This window comes from Varroa destructor, unplaced genomic scaffold, assembly GCF_002443255.2.
Source record: "Varroa destructor unplaced genomic scaffold, Vdes_3.0 BEIS01000001.1, whole genome shotgun sequence".
Classification (NCBI taxonomy): Eukaryota; Metazoa; Arthropoda; class Arachnida; order Mesostigmata; family Varroidae; genus Varroa; species Varroa destructor.
The window spans coordinates 12,985,101-13,006,926 of NW_019211454.1; the positions used below are offsets into that span (position 1 = coordinate 12,985,101).

General features: G+C 39.2%; 1 protein-coding gene and 1 long non-coding RNA gene across 10 annotated transcripts; one reads left to right on the forward strand and one right to left on the reverse strand.

The window, feature by feature from the left end:
* Positions 1–794: 794 nt before the first annotated feature.
* Positions 795–21,051, forward strand: LOC147758275 (uncharacterized). Its single transcript, XR_015319404.1, has 2 exons — positions 795–1,899; positions 20,744–21,051. It is a non-coding gene; the product is annotated as an uncharacterized LOC147758275 (long non-coding RNA).
* Positions 7,079–9,243, reverse strand: LOC111255067 (uncharacterized). Of its 9 annotated transcripts, none has more exons than XM_086977166.1 (5): positions 9,133–9,243; positions 8,516–8,632; positions 8,197–8,393; positions 7,681–7,780; positions 7,079–7,179 (listed from the first exon to the last, which is right to left on the reverse strand). In XM_086977166.1, the coding sequence occupies exons 2-5, from the start codon at positions 8,549–8,551 to the stop codon at positions 7,177–7,179; spliced, it is 336 nt and encodes a 111-aa protein (XP_086833292.1). In that variant the 5' UTR covers positions 8,552–8,632; positions 9,133–9,243; the 3' UTR covers positions 7,079–7,176. The 9 variants fall into 9 exon arrangements, with proteins under 9 accessions (XP_086833292.1, XP_022672486.1, XP_022672454.1 ...); XM_022816751.2 differs by having other exon boundaries at positions 9,092–9,179; XM_022816719.2 differs by having other exon boundaries at positions 9,025–9,162.
* Positions 21,052–21,826: the final 775 nt, after the last annotated feature.

Consider the following 21,826-nt stretch of genomic DNA (forward strand, 5'->3'; position numbering starts at 1 on the left):
TTTTTTTTCGTTTGCCGAAATTTTTATCTATATATATATATATATATATATATATATATAATATAACGTAATATTCTATTAACGGTTGTACCATAGTTATTATAGTATTTTTCAAATCAGTCGAGTTCGCTGTTTGAATCTATTATCGATGGCTATTTAAGATTGATTGTCAAACGCAGAAGTCAAAAACGAGCGATACCATGAAACGATACGGTGCCGTAAGAACGATATTCTAAAATTGTACAGGAATTGATCATGCTTAGCAGACGAGTACTCTATGTATATCATCCTGACCAACGCTAACACTCAGATTAGAACCTTTTGCTCATCCTTACTTTATTCCTACCCTTTGTTTGCCTTCCCAGTTTATTACTTTCTATGTATTCCATAACACTACCGCACGATTTTGTCATCACCGTGTGTTGATACTGCTTAGTATGTGCACGTTATCACGACATGTTACTTGGGTAATCGCCAAACTGGCAGTCTTTATCGATGTACACGTTCTAATTTTTTTTATGCAGCTTTGTCATGAGATCAATATAATTTTTTCGTCAACGATAATAATTATAGATAAGTAAAGTCCCTACAGATAAGCATTAACCCATCAGTTTGACATATGACAATGCTACAATGTGCATATATACATATATAGAAAAGCAAAGTCTCTGGACAATTTGAGAGTCTTCATTTTACATCGATACAATATGTGTACAATGTCCACGTACGTCTAGTATCTGTTTATTACTGTCAATAGACTTTGCTTCATCTGGTGCAGGTTATTTTTCTTTCTAAGGGGCGTTTTTAATATTATCTGTTTCCAGAAACATCATTGGTAGCGAACGACCTGTCCTGATTCCATAGGCAAATTGTACACTGGTTGCTGGGTCTTCTCCTGTATCAACGACTCTTAGTATACGTGTAGCGTGAAACTTGCACATGCTGGTATCCTTATTACATTTAATCAGTTCAAACGAAACTGGGACAAACAAGATCAGGAGTGTGACAAAAAATTCTCTAGACGACTCCAATCCTTTTTCCGGAAGCGAAACAGCGTTCCTGCTTAGAACTAGCGCTTACATTATGAAACGACTTCATACTGACCGTTTACATTAGCTGTGCAGCTATTCATCAATCGTTTGCATAATGTAGAGCGCAACAGTTATCGCCGTCGGCACATCTCTAAAAGAATCGATAATTCCCCCTTAGTCTCCTGTTCTCTTTGCGCCCTGTGTACGCCTCATTGCTGGGGTGCAACGACAATATCTGCCTCAGTTCTTCAAAGGAAACATGTGCCTTTACATGGTGACAACAAAGGTTAGACGGATGGTTGTTTATTAAACGGGCAACGTCACCAAACGAACATCGATCGAACAGCAAGAAGGTTTCTTATAGCGGTGCGTTGTCGTAGTCTATGCCGTCGTTTCTTTGATTGATCGATACTATTGCTTCTGCTGCTGCATCAAGTAATTACCCTATTTGAATGTGACACTTGTCAATCTGTTTACTTGTGTCGTAACTTCGTTGGTTACTGTATGTCTTAGCTGATCCTAAGCCACGGCTGGCTAGTATCTTCATTCATCAACTACCATCAGGTGAAAGTCTCTTCAGTTGAATCACCTTCAACAGCAGAAAGGGTGAGCATGTTTCTCGACAATAAAAGGGCAGAGGAGGAAGGAATCTGGTTAAAGAGAATGTATTCTCTAATGTCACCTGTACCTTTCTGACCAGGGCAAGCCCGTCATATTTGAAGACCTTCACTTGTCGTCAATCGTCGTCACAATGATGCCTGTCGTGACAGGCTGTCCTTTATAAGAAGAAGTTATTAGTGCTTAACCTTGAGAGTAAATGTCTGATACCCAGAAGAAGTCTTCTGTTCATCTGTCCTCCGACAACATGGTAAGTAAGGTCTGCTTGCAGGAAGTGGTTAATGAAGAAAAGCAAGGCTTATTCCTTCGTCATTCTAAAGTTGACATGCGGATTCTTTAACAAAAGCCGAGATACGGATTTAATGGGAATGCAACTTTTGTACCTTAACAATTACGTATCAAATATAGAACTACAAACATGATTTTATTTTATAGCAATAATACTGTCCCACGTCTCTATATTATCGAAGAATTAGGCAGATTCCCATATAATTCGCCCCACAGAGTTTTATAATAACAGAACAGAAAATGGATATTCGATATAGCAGCTGGCTAGATCAATAAAGGAGTGTCTCATCCAGAATCTCAGGCGACATTTATGGAAAAATTAATAATTTCGTCCAAAGCCTGTGAAATAGTTCATTGTAATTAATCTTCGCAAAGTATTCATTTGTAGATTTATATTGTCGCGGTTGTTTTCATTGCAAAATGTGTGCTTACATATTCTTTCGATATCTCCGTGTATATTAGACCTTAATGCATACGATGCACACCTAATGAGCCGTGCTTAGCGCGCTTCAGCGAAAAGTAAAGGCGGATAAGCTGGCACTGTAGTCCTGTTCCCAAGCAGGGTTTCAGTGATGGTCTGTTTTATACCAGTTAAGTGACTCACGCTGTCTACCCCGACTTTAGGACCAATTCTATACACGCCCCACTCATTGTGTGACCTATAATAAGTTCCATTTGATTAGAAAATGCTCCCATCGTTTCCACTGAAATGGGTACTTGATTGTAAAAGTGCAATTTTGATTACTTGTATAAAATACATTGATAATCTGTCGTTATTGATAATCAGCACGTGCCATTTTTCATTAAACCTAATAACTAGCGTAACCTAATCCAAAGGTTTTTAAGGATTTGATACAACATCTATGAATAAGTATGTAAAAAAACAAGTATATATACATATATATATATATATACTGTGTTTTCCCCACGCTTATAAACGTCATTCCATCAACAATGGCAAAACATTTTGAAATAGCTGACTATTGTCATGTTGGCACTTACATTCTATTCTAGATTATTTGTATATGTATGTGTGTGTGTGTGTCCCGCATTCGCAGAGACTTAGATTAAGAGAATAAGCCAGCTGAAGCCAACGTTCCTTACTCAATACAGGGAGAAACTGAGGCATGACAATGAGTTCTGTCTTTTGAGAGTGTTTTTGACTGCCATGCCGACGGTTTATAAGCTTCTCAAGGAACTCGAGATATGAACTACATTCATTGTTTGATTTTTGGCAAACACGTTACCCTATTCTTTTGGAGTAAACCCAACAGGTTTTTACCCCAGCTGTCAGAGGACTGGAGTATTTACATCAAAAATTCGTCTGCTAGCGGCGTGTAGTTCAAATGTTATATATATATAGTCCAAAGAAATAAGTATATAGCTGCCTAGTAGAGCATAAAAGTTGTGGCCATTGGCCAATGCGTTCTCAGTTTCCGACCAACCACTTATACCCTTCACTTTTCAATATGGCAAAAATTATTGTATTTCACTATAGATATTGTGGGTTCCCTGGAACAAAATATGCATTCGCATTTATTAAGAAGGTTTTGTACAATTTTACAGGTTTAAACTTATGTGTAGCACTAACCCTTTAAGCATACACAGTACACTTCAAGGGAAAAGCCCCCTATAAATTTTAAATGTATATATATATATATATATATATATATATAAAGCTTTCTAGCTCTGATTATAGACTTAGTAGTACTAAACAACTTTTCTGCAACGGTTGCGATTTCTCTGTGCTTATAAACGTCCTTCCATCAACAATGACAAAGCGTTTTGAAATAACTGTAATCCTGACTAAATTACGTTGATATTTACATGCTATTTCAGATTATCTGCAATTGCTTATTATTTAATCTGCAAAGCATGCTACAATTTCGAGCATAAAGAAGTTAGCGAACGCTACTGCCATTAATAAACCAATTTGAACCGACGCCTTTGTGAAACGGTCCCACCCAGTAGCATTATTTTCTAAAATACCGCGTACCGGGCTATAGCCAACTACAATGTACAATATATTCCAAATAACTAGATGGGCAAACAGAACGTCGGGCGTTAGAAAAGTCAATGCAAGGTAGAAAAAACGAGCAAATAAAAACAAACTGGAGAGTACAACAAGTGATAATATCAAAATTGTGTATGAAATACCGAGATACAATTTACATCACTCAGTCACTGTTTCCGAAACACGAATAGCAGCGTAAATAACCACATTAATTAGGAGAAAAGCCAGCAGGCATCAGACTTCGTCTTCAAACGGATCAGTGCTTCGTTTTCACGTCATATTTTATATTAAAGAACGTCCCCACGATTCGTCACTATTCTAACGCTAAAACTTTGTTGAGGGGCATTTATATTCAAATAATCCTAATTTTCGAAAACTACGAAATCAAATGTGTTCACTCAAGTATGATAGTATTCATATATACATATGTTGTTACAAGCGAAGTCGGCGGTCTTCGCGGTTTCGGAGTTTTTTTAAATTACGCGCCGTTAGCAGGAGGGATTTCTAAAAACTTGTAAGTGATAAGCGGAGCGCTGAAGATAAGAAATCAGGACTCAATGGAAAAGAGTGCACTACTGCTATCGAGAAGGCTTTTCATAGACGCAGACCATGGAGTCTAAAGGATCTGTCGGCCAAAACTGGCATTTTACGAGTGACGTGTTAAAGAATTATAATAATCCAAAACGTTAATCTATGAAATAAACCCGTCTGAAAAATGTGGTCCTTATAGGTAAGGCATGGTTCAATCTCTATCGCCGGCCGTAAAGGAACCAGACGAGAGAATGACTTTGAGAGATCGAGGAGAACAAACTCGGGCATATTGTGAACTTACTCCGGACTGCTCGGTGCAGCTCGCTGTTTTTCTGAAGAGGCTCATAGGTCGTTAGTTCGGCAACCACAAAAACTTTCAGTCTGGTTACTTTGAAGTAAAGCTAAGCTTCTTGGTTAGTTCCTATATTAAGCAAACAATTCTTCCGAAACAAAAAGGCTTCGATGTTCTTAATCTCTCGCTCTTACCCCGTCTAACTGCGAGGTTTTCTATGTTCTACAGAGAACAATAGGCAGATAATCATATCCCACTATCAATTTACTTCAAGAAGCCATAGATAAAGAAATAACTTATATGAAACGTAAACAGTAGGTACATCGTTGTGTAAAAGCTGTCAGAACGTTGGGACAGTGCGTAAAGAATAAGGAACAGTTAACTAGACCCAGCCCAATAAGTTCAGAAGTTTAAAATAAAAAAAAACTTGTGTTCCTATATATATATATTGAAGAAAGCTTTTTCATCGCCTTGTTATGATAACGATAGATGCCCTTGTCCTTTAATAATACAGATGGTGGCAGGAGCCTTCCTCCCATAGCCGTACAACAATTGTCATGATCGTAACTAATTCAAACACATAGCTTCGCTCGAGAGTTAGAATATCTGTAACCCTTCTGCGGCAATAAGAGGAGGGCTCCTGCCATCGTCTATAGATAGAATTCAAGGCCAGAAGCATAATAAAAAGGCAGTGAAAAAGCTCTTTCAACTTTTTTTTACTAAATTTTAAGATAATTTTTCTGGCTCGGCTTGGAATTGGCTATCGCACTTAGCTCCTATTTAAAGATATATCATTTTGCCTCCTCACACGCTTTATAATCACGTCACCTTTACTCGATTATATATTACGCTACTTATTCTTGTAGTCTTCCGCTGTCTTACGCTTTTGTCGAGTTGAATGCGGATTTAACAGCGAACTGTCAAAGCTTAGAACCCTGCACTATCCACCTGTGTGGGCCTACATTAACGCTAAAAGCTTTCTATATACACAACAAATATAAAGTATCCTACAAGAATATTTTCTCGCCACTCTACTATGATAATTACGTGCAGCTGGGCTGGTCGTATGTTTTCGCTTCGTCACATCTTCGTTGAACAGTCACCTATTTAACCATCATCCATATTCCGCCAACGAAGACATAAAAGCAACATGAAAATTGGAGGAAAAAACGAGATAATAAGATAAGTAAGTGATCCGGTCCCCCCCAGTAGCTTGGCAAACCCGTAACGTATTTAGCGTGCGCTCAACAATGACCGATAATTTTATGCGCACAAAGACCATGTGCGTTTGTGTATGCGTGCCTTTGTGTACGTGCACATGCTAGCGCCATCATAAATCGCCTCATGTGTTTTTGTGTGTATGTGTATAATTTGTGAGTTGTAACGACATGTAGTAGTTACAGCAGCTGAAGTGTTTTTGAAATGACAGCTACAGTCATTTAATGGCTGTGGAGGCAGCAATAACACAAAGCTAACCGTGTTTAGAGCCAGTAGTAGCCAGTATTCAGAGCTAATACATTATGTGGTAGTTGTTGACGCCGTTCAAAGCCGTCACTGACGTAAAGTGTCGGCGACCTCTAAATTAAAAGGAAGTCAGAGGAGACGGGGTTACAATGCAAGTAGGCAATAGAACATCGCTCCGAGGAGTGATGAACTATACGTAAACTGTCTATGACGAATTGTTTGTTGTCTAGGCCAAAAAACAATATATCATTCGTGCATAGTACTAATGCAAAGTAAGTCTCAGCGCAACAACGAAAATAGACGGACGGTACGTAAATAAACTGCGATGATTCAATTAGGGGGGCGCTATAGGAACTACTATTCATATAGGAAACCCTCGGCCATGATCATACGAAATGCTTCAAGAATTTACACTCGACTAGAGCAGAGCATTCCTAAATGTCACTGCAACCATGGGGGGCTAATTGTGTGAATTATTAGTGTTTACTCTAAAAGTACACACGGATGATTCGTTTAGCAATTCTCGTTTTGTCCTAATAAAAGTCCAGCTCTTATGAAGGACGGGTGTTTGCTGGTAAGTTCGAGCAGACATGTTTGACTAGATTACTAAGCATTAAATCAAAATGGCAGCTAGTACTTGAAGTCGAACATTCTAGATGTAGCAAAAACCTATCCTGGTCCTAGTATTGCCGTGTATCTTCGAAAGATCATTTATCAATCTTCGAGATGGACGCCCCGTAATTTCGAAACAAAGATAACTAACAACGTTGCACCACGGAAGTTTAACTGAAAAGTGAATTGTTTCATATGGACTTATATTCATACAACGGCAAACTCGAGTCTAATTGTACGTATAATTTTCTCGTATTTATTAGTTCGCTGTAAGTTCATTAAGTTGTATACTATGGCTTCCGCGACCATCGGAAAGTGGACAGCCGTCACTGTAAACAATTACAGATCGTAGAAAACGGATATGTTAGTGTATGTATATATATATATATATATATATATATATATATATATATATATATATATATATATAGAATGTTGAGTCGACATTACCGTTAGCAATTGTCTCGAAAGTATAATTACTATACTTGGAACATTAATTATATGTTCAGCTCTTTGCTGAACCATATTTAATATTAATGAACTTCAAATAGGAACGCGTTCCGGACCCGATGACATGAGAGGTGATCGAACGAAGTCCTTTTTTTCTGTTGCAAAAGTTACGTCTAAAAGAAAATTTAAGATCCAATACTTTACCACCATATAGCACCTCGGTGCAAGAGCTTCTGGTGCAACTCGCGTTATGCGCTATCGCTTTTCATTTTACTCGATGTAATCCAGCTTGTCGGGCTACTTCTCAAGTAGTTTTTGATTAGATTACTCTATCTAGGCAAATAGATAGACTTTTATTTGGACTTCAGTCGGAAACTTACCATACGCAATCGGTGCTTCAAATCTTGCACAACCTTTGTGCGAGTCTCCTGGCCCCCGCAATCGACTTGGGCAACTTTACCACGATACTTTCCTACCCCCCTATAAAAAGAAATGGCATTTTTCGTGTTTACTCAAGCGAATCACTTTTTATAAAGGGAATTTGGTCTTCATACGTTCTTTACATGTGAGATCCGTAAAAAGATTAATACAACATCTGACGATATTTCGCTGGTTCTATACATTTAGAATCTAGCTTAGTTTCAGCTTGAAGCTTAGAACGTAGCTTGTCAGTGTCCTCTAGTTTGTGGAGTGTGTCACGAAAGCGGCCAACAGAGCTAAGTGTTCACGATTCTCGAAGCAACGACAGCAGGCAGAAACGTGAAGTAGGACAGTGCCGTGGACTTGAATAGAACCGCGTAGGCTATGTCAACGATTAGATCTCATCACTCGAATGCTTCTACAGGTAGCTCGCTAAGGTAAAGATTGCTGTTACGCTGTCAATGGATTGATCTTACCTTGACGGCTCTACCGGGCCGAACTCCTCGGTCCATAATCGCATCATTTGGTATAGGACGAGAGAGGCCACAGCACAGATTGTGCAGGTCACACAGAAGAACACGACTACACAATCAACATCGGTTATCAGGTCTTCCACCAGCTGAGGCCAGCCTCCAGGACCATGGTAGTATGAAGTCGTGAATATTCTCTTCACCTTATTACGTTACATAAACAACATATAGAAATACGCAGACAGTTAGATCCGAAGCGAAGCTTTTTGCTGCTATTACAGAAAATGTAATTGTTATAATTATGACAAAGATAATCATCGCTAACCTGGTCAAGCCTTTCTGTCAGTTTTTGCATCGACATCGTAACGTTAGTGCCGATGAACGCTGTGACGCGTAATTTTTTGCCTTTTCCACAGGTGCTTCACCAGATGCTGAATTAAGCCTGAACGGAAAAAAATGAGCCTAGATTAACGGATAATCATGCCAATCGAAGTCGTTCAAATAACAGATGGTTATGTTTAGCTGAAGCCAACTCGAATTGTTAGTAACGACTAGCATCTTTACTTATAAAGGAAAAGTTATAGGAAATGGTGTAGTTTGCATAAACATTAGTGTTGTTTGACTTCCTTGTCACCTTTATTGATATACACACGCAGACATACATACGTACACACACATGTGTTTTTTATATACATATGTATATACCCACTGCCTCGTGCCTATTCACTTTCGCACTCACTTCAACGCACAGTACGTTTCTTTTTTTTTACGTAACGTAGTAAAAAGGGTATCCTTCAAATTACAAATAGTATTATTGTTTAGTCCAATATGTACAAAGTGTCCAGCGTTAGCCCGTTTGCGAGGACGAATCACATAAATCGCTTCGTTTTTGTCGTCATACCACTCCAAAATCGAGTTTATTTTCCTTTTTCGTAGACATACTCAAAGCTTGGGTGCTAATCTCAAGGACAGGTGCCAGTCTAGGTTCGAACGTAGGCCAGCCGTGTAATAGAAGGCCTAACGACGTTAAATTTGAAATATCTAGACATACTCAAAGCAACGATACAAGTTCAACTCTCATGACCTAAATCACTTGTTATCGAGTTGTTCTCTAAACGTGTTCTTCTGTCCGTGAAATTTAACCGTAGATTTTCCCTTATACTTCTCCATTCCACTCTTTATTATCCGTAAAGCAATTAGCAGACGACAAGCTCTATCGTGAGCTTCCGTATTTATTACTATGCGGTTCTAATAGATCGGCGACAAGGGAGTCCTTTAATAAATGTTGATACCCTATCAGCATCGTGTCATATAATAATAGTGGTAATAATACATAAAGGCAAGACGGGCTGTTACGCTGTAGCTTCTACGCAAATTTACAGAATGAATAATGGATCGGGATTGAAACCGCCATAGCAATTGGACGGCTATCACTATGACAGCAGCTGCTGCAGTACCCAGACACTCTGAAGTTACGGATCCGTTGACCGGTCGTCGTCGGCAGATAAGTAGGTGGTTATTACGTTTGAAAGCGAGAGATCTGATAAAAGCAATAATATTAATGCCGATCATATAGATCGAATTGCTCGATCGATGCGTGTGTCTGGCAAGGCTGCCAGTCGACGTATGTATGTATGTATATATGTATATCAATTGTCACCCGGGCTACAGGCTGATGGCCTGTGCTGTCGTTGCAAGAACGACTCTCAGTTACAACTCACTGTGTCATCCGTCTGTGCACGTATCCGTGTGTATGTGTTAACAGGAAGAGCAAAGGCGCAATAGCGAAGCATCGTACCGTCCGACCCTTCAGTATATTGTATATTCGATACTATGTCTTATATGTTTGGATAGGTATTTATAGACATTAATAATTTATCTAAATATATCGTATGCGTATCGATCTTTGTGGACTTTGTTCAAAATAGAAAAGTATTGCGATCGATCGATCGGGAGGAGTAGCGACATCAGCTAATACGTTAGGCTCTAGCTGCTACTGCTAAGATTGTACGTGGGAAAAAACGTTTCGTTTGTCCTATCGGGCGCGAATATAATGATTACCGTTCGTGTCCAATGATTGAATGTTACCAAATAAAAAAATCGCAGCTCCGCAAAAAGCTGTCAAGAAATCATTGCCCGGCCAGATGTCTCAAATCTTATAGACTTTAGTTTACTCCTAATCAGGTGTAATCAGCTGTTCAGATGCTTTCTTAGTTATGTTTGCACATATCGACTGGTCAGAAATCTAGCTGTTCCTAAATAAACGACCGTCTGAACGATTCGAAACGCATATAATCTGTTTACTCATATCATCGTGCTAACGTCGTAACCGTTGGAAGATAGAGGACTGCCTTTAGAAACCATACAGATGTATAAAATCTTCTATAAAGCGACTGGGTTATTCTTGTCAGCTTGAGGACGTGTTTCATTTTTGTTCAACGTTTAACGCGTGCGTGAAATTCATAACGCTTCATTCAAAATAGGCCGCTATAAAGCTTTAACGACAAGTTCGAAATTTTTCGATATACTGCCCTACAAATATTCACCGAATAATATAGAATAAGACAGGCTGAATTCTCTATCGATGGGTTCTGAGAGCCAGAGTTGCGGGTGATTGACGCTTGTACATTTCGCGTGCCACATGCAAGTTAGAAGTGCAGCTATTTTTTTTTTCGCTTACCGCTCTCGTTCCTATCGGCGTGAAAGCCTAGGCTGAGGGGCAAGATCTTCTCATTCACAAAAGAAGTCTGCTAGTTACATCCTTCCTGATTTCGTCATTCCTCATGTATGAGCACTTCGTCCCGACTGTGCGCTATTATATCGCCGCTTACGGTGGATCATCGAATCTAGCCTGGTGATGATGCAAAGCACGGGAAAACATATCCAGATCAGGCAGATAGATTAATTCATGGCTACAAATGTATTGTGATATATTTTCTGCTATGAACCCGTCGTCACAGAATTATTTTGCATACAGTTAGGATTGTACATACGGTTGTTGGCTATTCTATTTTTTGTGTCTACATCCTTTCGTGTGATTTTATACATACAGCCGGTTTGTTCGGTTTACTAACGGTTCGTGTTATGACAGCTACTGCAGAATTCAAAAGTGGGTTCTGAACGTAACGAAAATTTTCCGTTGACCCACTAATGGTTATGTTTATCAACCGCAATCTTTCTAAGAAGAACGCCAAGGTGCCGTCGCATTTGTCGTGCTTGAGACATTGCCAGACGAATATGGCGTTGAACAACCTTAGAGTGTGGAAACATTAGCAGAAAAAGTATAATTTGTAAGCCTAGTAGAAAGAGGTAGTGCCTCAGTCAATTTGTACATACGAGCCAAATTGCTCCGTATGTCAATTTTACGACTGGCAAAATTATGATAATTTCCGAAATTGAATGCTTTGACAGGTGAATCTAGCAACAATCATAATAAAGATTATCGGTTTCCAGCTCACGGAACATCATTGAGAGTCCTTACGGCCTTGTCGGGATCCGTACCTATCGGTTCCATGAGCACGGTTTGATATATGTACAGATGTGCTTATAGCAACTATTCAATCGTTTATAACATCTGAATGCTATAATAGATAGAACCTATTGTTTGACATGTACTAACGTAATATTTCAGATACCATATCTGCCGAAACTTCCATACCCTAAAAATATCCGATGCAGCTGTACAGTTAATCAGGATTCATTAATACATATTCGAGGTCACGTTATTTATATTTTCCACGCTCGAAGTCATGAATAAAGCTATGGGGGTATGAAGTGCGACTCTGACTCATCCTTCTACCCAGAGCCAACAACGGGCGAAGGATTTGCTACTGAGAGAAATGTACAAAATGTTTTTCGTTAGTAGAATTGACTTTTGAGCCCCAACTGCCGACAACCGCCACATGGACGCTGACAACCGGGGGGAAAAGCCGAAAAGACTTCTAGTGCATGTAAAATGTACGTTAGCAGTTTCATCAGTTTCCTCTATATTATATATAATCGAAGTGATACTTTTGTTTCGTCTTTCTACCGCGTCTCAATAGGCCACAGTCCATCCTAATGTGACTTCTTACGTTTCGAAAATTGTCTTGCTCTCCTTCTCTCTCTTTTCCACTTTCCGTAAGCCAAGTTGGATTGGCCTGAATTCATACTTCCATAGAGCGCCAAAAGCTTCTGAACTCAACAACTCTGTCTAAAACATTCGACGCGCAGAGATTTTATACACGAACAGACAAACACATACATACACACCTCAACAGTTTTGGCGTCTCGACACAAGATTCCGTCTTAGCTTGATCTCTATAGCTATATCTAATGTACAAAACGGGTTAACGTTTTTAGCTGGCTCACATGGACGTATATATTTACGAAACGATTTTCACTCGATGACGACTCCAGTCAGCCGTCGATCTTCGCTCTACAAGCACTGCGTGATAAACATACACTATACAGATTAAGCGTCCATTTTATCGGCGATGATATCACTATATACAACAAAAAAAAACTAGATGCGTTATATTTGTCTATAAGCACATGCGTATAGTATCCTGATATTGACGCCATACCGTTCGCATGATCGTTTAACGGGGTCGTCGTCTAACTTCGCGGCGGCGGCGGCGGCGGCGGCGGCAGCAGCTACCGCCGTGGCCACGACATAGTCTTACGATATAGTATGGGGTGGGTCCCGCACTACATCGTAAGACTCTGCGAGCTGGCGATCCTCTACCAGGGGTATCTCGTTTAGACCATCGTAGTAATGTTTAACCTGCGCTGGCGCTTGGCGAAAAGCTACATGACGCTAGCAGTGCGGCGCTAAATCTATGTCGTTACTGTGAACGAATACAACTATTTTTATAATGGCAATAGTTGAAGATGCTAGAACAGCCAATGTCCAGAGCGCGCAGACTCCGACGTTCAGCAACGGCTCCTACTATATGTAATGCTAGGCCATGATAACCTAGGTAACAAACATATCTACTGCAATAAGTCACAGCGGAACCGAACAACTACGATTACAGGCGGATAGCGCTAGAATTTTGTTGATGAGGGATGTCTACATATCATCGGTCACATTTGCCGGGTCTGCCGTTCTAGTCATCGCCAAATGACCCATTAATGCCCCAATCAACGGCGATTGAAAGGGCTACGGCAACGTTGATGATCATTTTAAGAAACAGAAGCAAAGCGGTAACATGGTCAGTCGACAAGCTGCTTGCTCCATGAAAAATGTGTTCAGCCCTATGGCGTTCTATTATTTATCTACGTAGATAAGTGGAATCTATCAATGCAATAAGTTTTTTTTTACAAACAATAACATTAATGATTATCATTATGTTGGATTAGAAAAAAAATGCGATCCATCAGATGACTATTCTATACGATTTCGGAGTGATGCGACTTCCAGCATCAAAAACGTCGGAGTGTACTATCACCTCATGAGGCAATCCTAATGGGTTCGTTGATGGATACAAGAAGTGTGTACTTTCTTACAGCTGCCTTTTTTGGCCTTGATACATACTTAGAGTCATGCTTCAACGTTTCCTATCTTGTTTTTATCTTGCTATTGGAACTTCTCTCAAATAGTCGACAAATGACCATTCACAGTTTCCATGCCTGCATCTAGTAGTGCTTAGACTTGCCACTTATTTCGGAAGAATAATAACAGTAGAATGCTGTAAAGGCTTAAGTTAAATTTTTTTGAAAACTTATCAAGCAATTAAACACGCGTCGTTGAATTCTTTACCGCCTTTATAATTCGACGCTATCCATATAGATGGTTCCTATATAGAATCAAAGCGTGGGACAACGTAAACATAAATGTCAGTCACTGCTACATCAGCAGTAACAATGACGGCATCAATTCCAGTGAATTTACTTCAACCTGTGCGCTTAATAGTGTTGTATCATCTACGACGCGTGCCGCTAACCCGAGTTGCGCCACGTTTTGCTGATCAGTGTTTTCGAATATAGGAAGAATTCAATATACATATATAATGCTGGGTCGGTCAAAAACAGACCTAACCCGGCCTATTAGGCGTCAATCTTTGAGCAAGCCAAAGCAGAGAACCTATTCAAATCTAGGCTCACAAGTCCAACCCGATATGCATGCAATTTTTCATGGCCTACAATAGCCGTTTACATATTTAGCCGAGTACGGAGGGAGCTTTTGTGTGGGTGGTTTTGCCAGAACAATGTACGCCTGTCGGGCTGCTATCGTCAAATCTGCTGCCAATATAAAATAGATGTATTTCTCAGCGCCAGATATGGCTTGTGGCATTTTCTTTAGCCCCTCATGAATAGATCGGGGTCTAACTTGTTTTCGTGTATCAGATTTTCAGCCATCAATAGGAGAGTTGCAATCCTGGTCTGGGCCGAACATGGGCCGAAGCTAGCTAGCTCTAAACCTCGACCTCGGCGGCCTCGACGGTCGACCTCATGGCCGATTATGATTACTACCAAGACACAAACGTGCGGTTAGATGATCCTCGTCCTAATTACTACGGGTTGTTAGAGACAAATCGACAAGCGATGCTTTGATACTTTTCTTACAGTCTTTAACCCATGAGTAATATTTTGATTTAATCTAGTATATGATAATTATTACTAACTGTAGCTAATTTTTACGGGGATTTACCTATAGCTAGCCTATAGCAAATAGATCTAAGAATGGCATTGCTGCTAAGAAAAAAGTACGGTAAATGTATACGGCGAGACGGTACAAAGGCATGCGCAGAGACAACAATGATCTATGTCTCTATTGATCAAACAAGCGATTTAATAATATCGAACTCGTCAACGGAATCATATTGAATGGGTGGAAAAAATGGCACTCAGGATGAGGCTATCCTTTCCGTTTCTCTATCAGCGTATAGGTTTTCTCGTTTCAAATCTCAAATGTTACAAATCTAAATATAGTTCGCGTCAATCTTATACTTTGAGCTAAACAGAAGCTTGATTTCTCTCAACAAAAAAAAAAAAAAAAAATCTAAACGTCTTTATTCTCTTGTCGAAATGCCGTAAATTTTGGTCACACGGTTTCATTTCAATGTGGTAGAACTGGCATTTGACAGCTTTACTTATTCTTACTTCTTATTGGTTGTAACTATTTTGACAGTGCTTTCTTTCTAATATATTTACGATCGAGGTGAAAATGCACCATATCCTAACCTGACTAACTAACGGTCGATGGTATCGATTGTCTGATAGCAAGGACGGGCAACTTGTAGGCTAAACAATCGCTATCGGCCTATTGTTCTGGCTAGGTAGCCGACTGGTAATTGCCAATTCATTGTGCACGAACATCTCTTGACGTCAGACTCAACCGGCTTTTTAAATAGTAACCGGGTCAATTAGTATGTGCCTCTGTCATCAAAACGAGTAATGCTGGGTTTCTTAGCCGTTTTCAGAAGTATGCCGTAGGTCAACAATGGCGTCCGTGGTCCGGCCGGATCGTATAGAAACAAACAGTAGAAGCACCTCAAAGAGACTAGCGGTCTCTGCCAGTTCTTGATTCTGCGTAGACGAATGATTAATAGCGATATGAAAATGAACCGAGTTTGTGGGCTCGGGCCATTTTCATATCATAGGCCAAAGACCCACATGAAATTTACTATGCTTTTATTAATTTACTTCCATTCTTTATATGAGGTTTATGCAAAACAGAATATATCGGCTCTAGAATATTTTGGGACTATCATTTGTACGTGCAATAGACAATTTCTCGAGTAGAAATCGGTCGACAAATAATTTCATTAGATATTTTTTGGCCTTTCAGTCTGCTGAGTTTACTTACGGCCGTCAGAAGAATTCAATCGATGGGTAGACTTCGATGGAAATTGTGAAACTATAAAAAATAAATTGATAATGTTACCATGTAGTAGTAGTAAAAGGATGAGTCTGTCTCACAAAGAGTTTTACGTAATGATAATACAGTTTTGATGAATGTTTAGATGAAATACGAAAGCCAGCTCTGGTAGAGAAACTTACATGGGACACATGGAGACAGCCAGCGAATGATCAAGCAAGTAGCATGCTTCAGGAACTTGAAGGGAGCTCGTAGTCCTCTGTTGTGAAAGCTCTATTCTAAGCTGATCTGTGACTTTATCACCTTCAGCGCACTTTTGCACGTGCTTCAATATGAATCAGTCAGATCTAATACAATCACATTAGAAATGATACCGCTTTTATCGTGAGACGTTTTTTTTCTAGCCAATGTTTGGAGCTCTTGTCGTGTTTGCTAGCAAACATCTCACTTGCTCCCCATAGGCTGTGCTTGGACGTAAGACTTAGCCATCCCAGATCCTGTACGCACATATATCAAATTCTCATTTTTACGTTGAATCACTATGGCAGCTGGTAAAATACTGCCTGATTGGCATCATGAAAATATGGCTTGGCCGCGATCGTCCTGATTAATAACCTTAAATTCTGATAAGCCCTTCGAAGGTAAGTGATTTTTCCCGTTTTTAAACCCCACTCCGGTTAGGCGGGCGCAGAAATGGACGAATTCAATTGTCTGTGCTCACAGTAGTTAACTCCCACCAAAATAACAGTTGACAAGAACGTTTATCTTTAGAGCAGGAATACAAAACAGCGGCAACCGAAATTATGTTACAAAACGAAAAATAAGACCATACCATTGTTTATGGTAAAGTTTTTGCTGATAGCAATTTTCGTTAAGTGCTATAATTACAGTAATTACTATTTTTTTTAAACAATTCTAAGTACTATGTTCAACGAGTGCTGTTTATATTCTAACAAACACATTACATCGTGTATTTATAGAGTATGATTTATAGTGATAAAACAGCCAACGGATACAAGTTACACTGTATAGGTATCAACTACAATAGACAAAGGCCACTCGAAAGCTATTTCAAGCCTTATGTTAGTTCACCAATGTTGATACCGAAGTGCTTTCTGTTTTTTTTTTTTAGATTTAAAGCATCAACAGACATTCGTTGAAGAGATAAATCGTCCGACGCAAAACTTCAAGTGACTGAAGTATCGATAAGTGAATAAGACCTATAGGAAAACAAAGCTAAGATCTATGAAGCACTAATAATTAATTCTACCACGATCAGTGTTACGGCCAATGAGCTCAACGATACAGCATAATTTAATGTTTAATTGATCAGTAAATTCAAGCTCGCTTGTTTCGGCTGTGGGCAAATTTAGAGAACGAAACTAGACCGTCACTATAATGATTTAGAGTGACTACTTTCAAATACTTTTCGACCGGCTTTCGTCTATGTGAAGAGTTGTGTTTTTCCTGTAAGTCTAGCACAAGCATGACTCGTTCGTTGTGCTCGCATGATGTTACATGCCCATCGCACTTACTGGGTTGGTAGGAACTGATCGTACCACATCAACTGATCATCTACGATAGCATTTACAGAATGTTTTGCAATAAAGTAGACAGTAAAATAGAAAGTTCCTGATGGTGTCCTTTTTTTTCCAATTTTTTCCAATGTAACTATGGTCATAACAATGGTAACATCACACTGCACTGGTAATTGCGAAGTCGTCAAATTATACGTATCTCACCAATATCTATACATTGGATTAGAAAATAGATCAGAGAGGAATGTCAATAGACATATTCTGTACTATGCAAATATGTGGCCTGTAAAGCTATTGCGTATTTATGGAACACGTAAGGACCATCCTTCGTAGGACGCTGAAAACTTCTGAACGAATTACACAGGGGGGTCGTAATTAATTTTGATTTTATACGTCCAAGCGTAAGTTGTGTGATTAAGACAACGAAAGTTTGTATAGTCAATACAAGCTAATTAACGATGCATGTGTCAATACGTAAAATATTGTGAAGTGCAGGTGATCTTATCTTTGTGGCTTGCAATCTTATAGGCGATATTTAAAATAAAAAAATCCTCATATGTTACTGAAACGGAACAGAAAGCTTAAGGATTATTTAGAAGTATGTAGAACAACCGTGGGGTACTTTGGGGTCACAGGCGAAAAGAGAACATTGATTAACTCATTGTCATCTTCTTATCATCATTATATTTTATTATTATTATTTATTCTTATAAATTAAGGCTCAATAAGAAACGGGACTTCAAATCATTTCAAGACGTTGGGATATACTTTTACAATCTTTCAATTAATTACTTTTCTAACTCAATTTATACGATTAATTAATAATTAATTTGGTTAGTTCAATAGTTGAATGGAGCCCTTCTCAACAAGTTACGAAATAGCTGCCATTACATTTAAAGTTCTCTGTAAAAATCTAGAGTTCATGTTGCTAGTAATGTGACATCTTCAAGGAATTGCCTACGACCTGGGCAAAATGTTTTGTCTTGTTTCATAGTACGTTCCTTTCGCACTACCGAATACCAACGTGTGCGAATCCTCCATCAAGGTCTTTAAAGATCGTGAGAGCGATCACACTTTACTAGCAAATTATCTTGATACTAAAGGACCCAGTTTCGGTACTACTTAGCCTTACCTGAAGCTTACAAGGGCCTTGATAGCATCACTATGGATGCACCACAAGACCACCATCATCACTAGCGTCCGAGGTTTTAGGTTTTATGTTCGAATCGCACGCACTTACCCACATAGACACCCACATAAGCTGCTAAAATATATCTCGCTTGGTAAATACCTCTATAAATGCCGCTTAACCCAAGAGCATCTTCACTGATATATGTATATAAGTACCCCTCCTTGTGTTAATCTTTTTCTATTCTTCTCTCTTTTTTCTAACAGCAACGGCAACACCAGTGTAACACCTATCCATACTGTTGCACCGTCAGTGCAACATGTTGATGGCTGACCAGGGTCTGAGAAAAAAAAAAACTTAAAAGAGACAAATTAACCAAATAAATTGCAATTTACGTATCAGCTACGTCCGCTTTGCAGGCTTAAACCACAGGCTGGATGGCCCGATGTTTATAATTCGTGTTGATTCTTTAGCCGACGTCACAGGCTCCGTTGCATAATCCAGCTTGGCCCAGTGCTTAGCTTAGGGTAATGGCAATCCAGTGCGGTATACATTTTCCCTTCATCGCGCTGTTCCAAGGAAACATTAATACAATTAGTCACTGTATAGACGTCTTGCTTGCTTGTGGCGCTAATTTTAGCCGACGAGCAGCGCCATCTGTTGAGATGTGAGAAGATCCGCAAACCCTGTCAAAGGAAACGTGCATGGCCCGTGTGGGTAGGCCCAGGCTGTCGGCCATGTTTTAAGGATGAACAATACATGTATATATAATATCTGACAAGCTCAAGTATGCGCAAATCTTTTAGCGTTCGCCCGAACCGCTGCGTCCCGATTTTTAAAGCTGGCTGTATTTTAAAAACGGGACGCTACGGATGCTTGAGTCGTAGATACAAAAGAACAGACAGCGTTCCTATGTAAGGCCTCAAAGAACAATAAATTCATCTTTTCTTCGTCGCCATCATGTGTGCAATTATCCACTTTATACAGTAGAATAATTAAAATAATTTATCACTGCCAGCGGTGATTTACTATGAACGTGCAATGCAAGAAAAGGCGCGACGGAGAGGTGATTGTACTGATTTTTAATATGTGTTAGTTGATGGTTCCTTAATGTTAGACACATTTCGCATGTACCCCGACACACGTTTATGTCAGTTGATACACACATCATGATAATGTAACGAAGAAGGGCTTACAAGGAACGTTTTTTGGTATTTGGTCAGTGGCTATATTTCAACGCATCCTTTATGTAAAGGACGCACTTGTGAAGTGACTCCGTTGTTGAATGGAGCTTTTCGCCAGTCAAAATGGCCCCTTACGTGCACTGATTGTTTTATCAATACTCCTAAAATAGAAATCGTTGTAAAAAGTAGACATATATATAAACCAGAGAAAACAAAGAATGCGGAGAATTAAGTCAAAAATTGTTTAAGGATTTACACAGGTAAATTTTCCTATTGGACATTTATTAATACGACTGCCGCAAAAATTCAAACGATTTGTCTTCCATTTAGAGGTTACAATCACTGGTATTGCTCTCTTACCATGGAATAGCCTATTGTGTCAGCGATGCTATCATGATTCGTCGTCATTATTAATATGCTTTTCCTTTTTATCGGCCGTCATAGTTGCCCTTTCAAATAAACTGTTTGGCACTTTTCGTTACTCGCCTGGTTTCTGGATTGATACATTGATTTGACTAAATTTTGCATCCCCCATGTCTTCGTTGATTCAACTCTCCCGAAGTGCTACCTTTTCACTAGCCAGTTTCGATACCTCCCTTTTTGATCGCTTCACGATAGCATCCATCTTTCACGTTGATGATTCAGTTTCTATCATGGGCTTCAGAGCGTCCCGAGCGTTTCACCCATTTGACATTTTGGCTTGGATAATTGGCCAACAGTTGACAAATAGGAATCGTTCAGTTGTGACAACCTTTGCTTGACAATAGATGATTTAGCACAGATCACACTGCTCATATCGCTCGCCAGTACCTGCGTAAAGATAAACGTCTAGCTGGTTTTTTTTTTTTTTCTTATTAGCATCACCTGTTTAGTCTCATTGCTTATATTTTGCCTATAGGAGAACGATAACAAAACGGAGATATCGCTAGTTGAGTTCGCATGCTGTCATTGGACGTTTGACTTCCGTAACATGAAAAATCCTGGGCGAACTAGGACGTCGGGCGCTGTGCTACGAGAAAAAGGGAACGAGATTTACGTATCGTCGCATGCCAAACGGGCGTGCTGAGCAACAGATAATTTCACGAAGGCTGCGCTGTGTATTACAGGAAGTTTCTCCGCTACAGGCCCGGCGTCGTATATATGCTTGCTTGCTTGCTTGACATAGATTTTAAGGTATCACCATATTTTTCCTATTAAACAGACATAATAGCGATGTAAGAATTACCTATGTGTGTTGAATCTATTGAAATATATATAAATTATAAATTAGAAGTATCTTCTAGTGAGCACCTAATTGAAGCTCGTAAAAGTCAAAAAAGTTCGGCGTCTGCTTCATTTAGCCTAATATACGTAATAGATATAACTAAACGTCTTCCTGATTAATTGCTACGATCATATAGGCCAAAAGTATGCACAAAAAAAATATATGCACATATGTAATCGTTAAAAGGCTAGTTATTTGAGAGCTAGGCGTTGTCGATCGTTGTTTTACTGAGTTGACCTAGTTAACATTCTTTCTATAAGCCTATTTTGATATAATGGAAGTAAGGATGCACTCGAATATATTCCACGTATAGCATCTAAGCTCCGTCTTTTTGACAGATATTCTATTACATTTTCCAATTTAAAACTCAAAGCTTCCAATACAGAAATAAGATAACCTGATAATATCCCCTTAACTCTTCCTGATCTCCCCGTTTTATATGTGGCCACATTTACTTCAGGGTAGAATAAAATTGTCTAGCTGTGTACGTAATCCACAATATACGAATTGTATGCTATAATTACCTATATGTATGCTATAAGATTTCTATAAATAAATAAAATATACTATCACTATGAAATTAAAAGAGAACATGACTGTAGCATGACGCTACCGCTAGCTACAGCGTTTTACGTTTCGATCTAGAATCTAAAGCATAATTTCTCTGCGTATATATATATATATATAGTTAAAGACATCATTGCCCATGTAGGTACA

Coding starts and splice junctions, on each gene's coding strand:
- LOC111255067 (XM_086977166.1), bottom strand. CDS start 8,551: ATGTCGATGCAAAAACTGACAGAAAGGCTTGACCAG. Junction 8,394..8,515: donor TGACAGAAAGGCTTGACCAG/GTTAGCGATGAT, acceptor TAACGTAATAAG/GTGAAGAGAATATTCACGAC. Junction 7,781..8,196: donor GGCCCGGTAGAGCCGTCAAG/GTAAGATCAATC, acceptor TTCTTTTTATAG/GGGGGTAGGAAAGTATCGTG.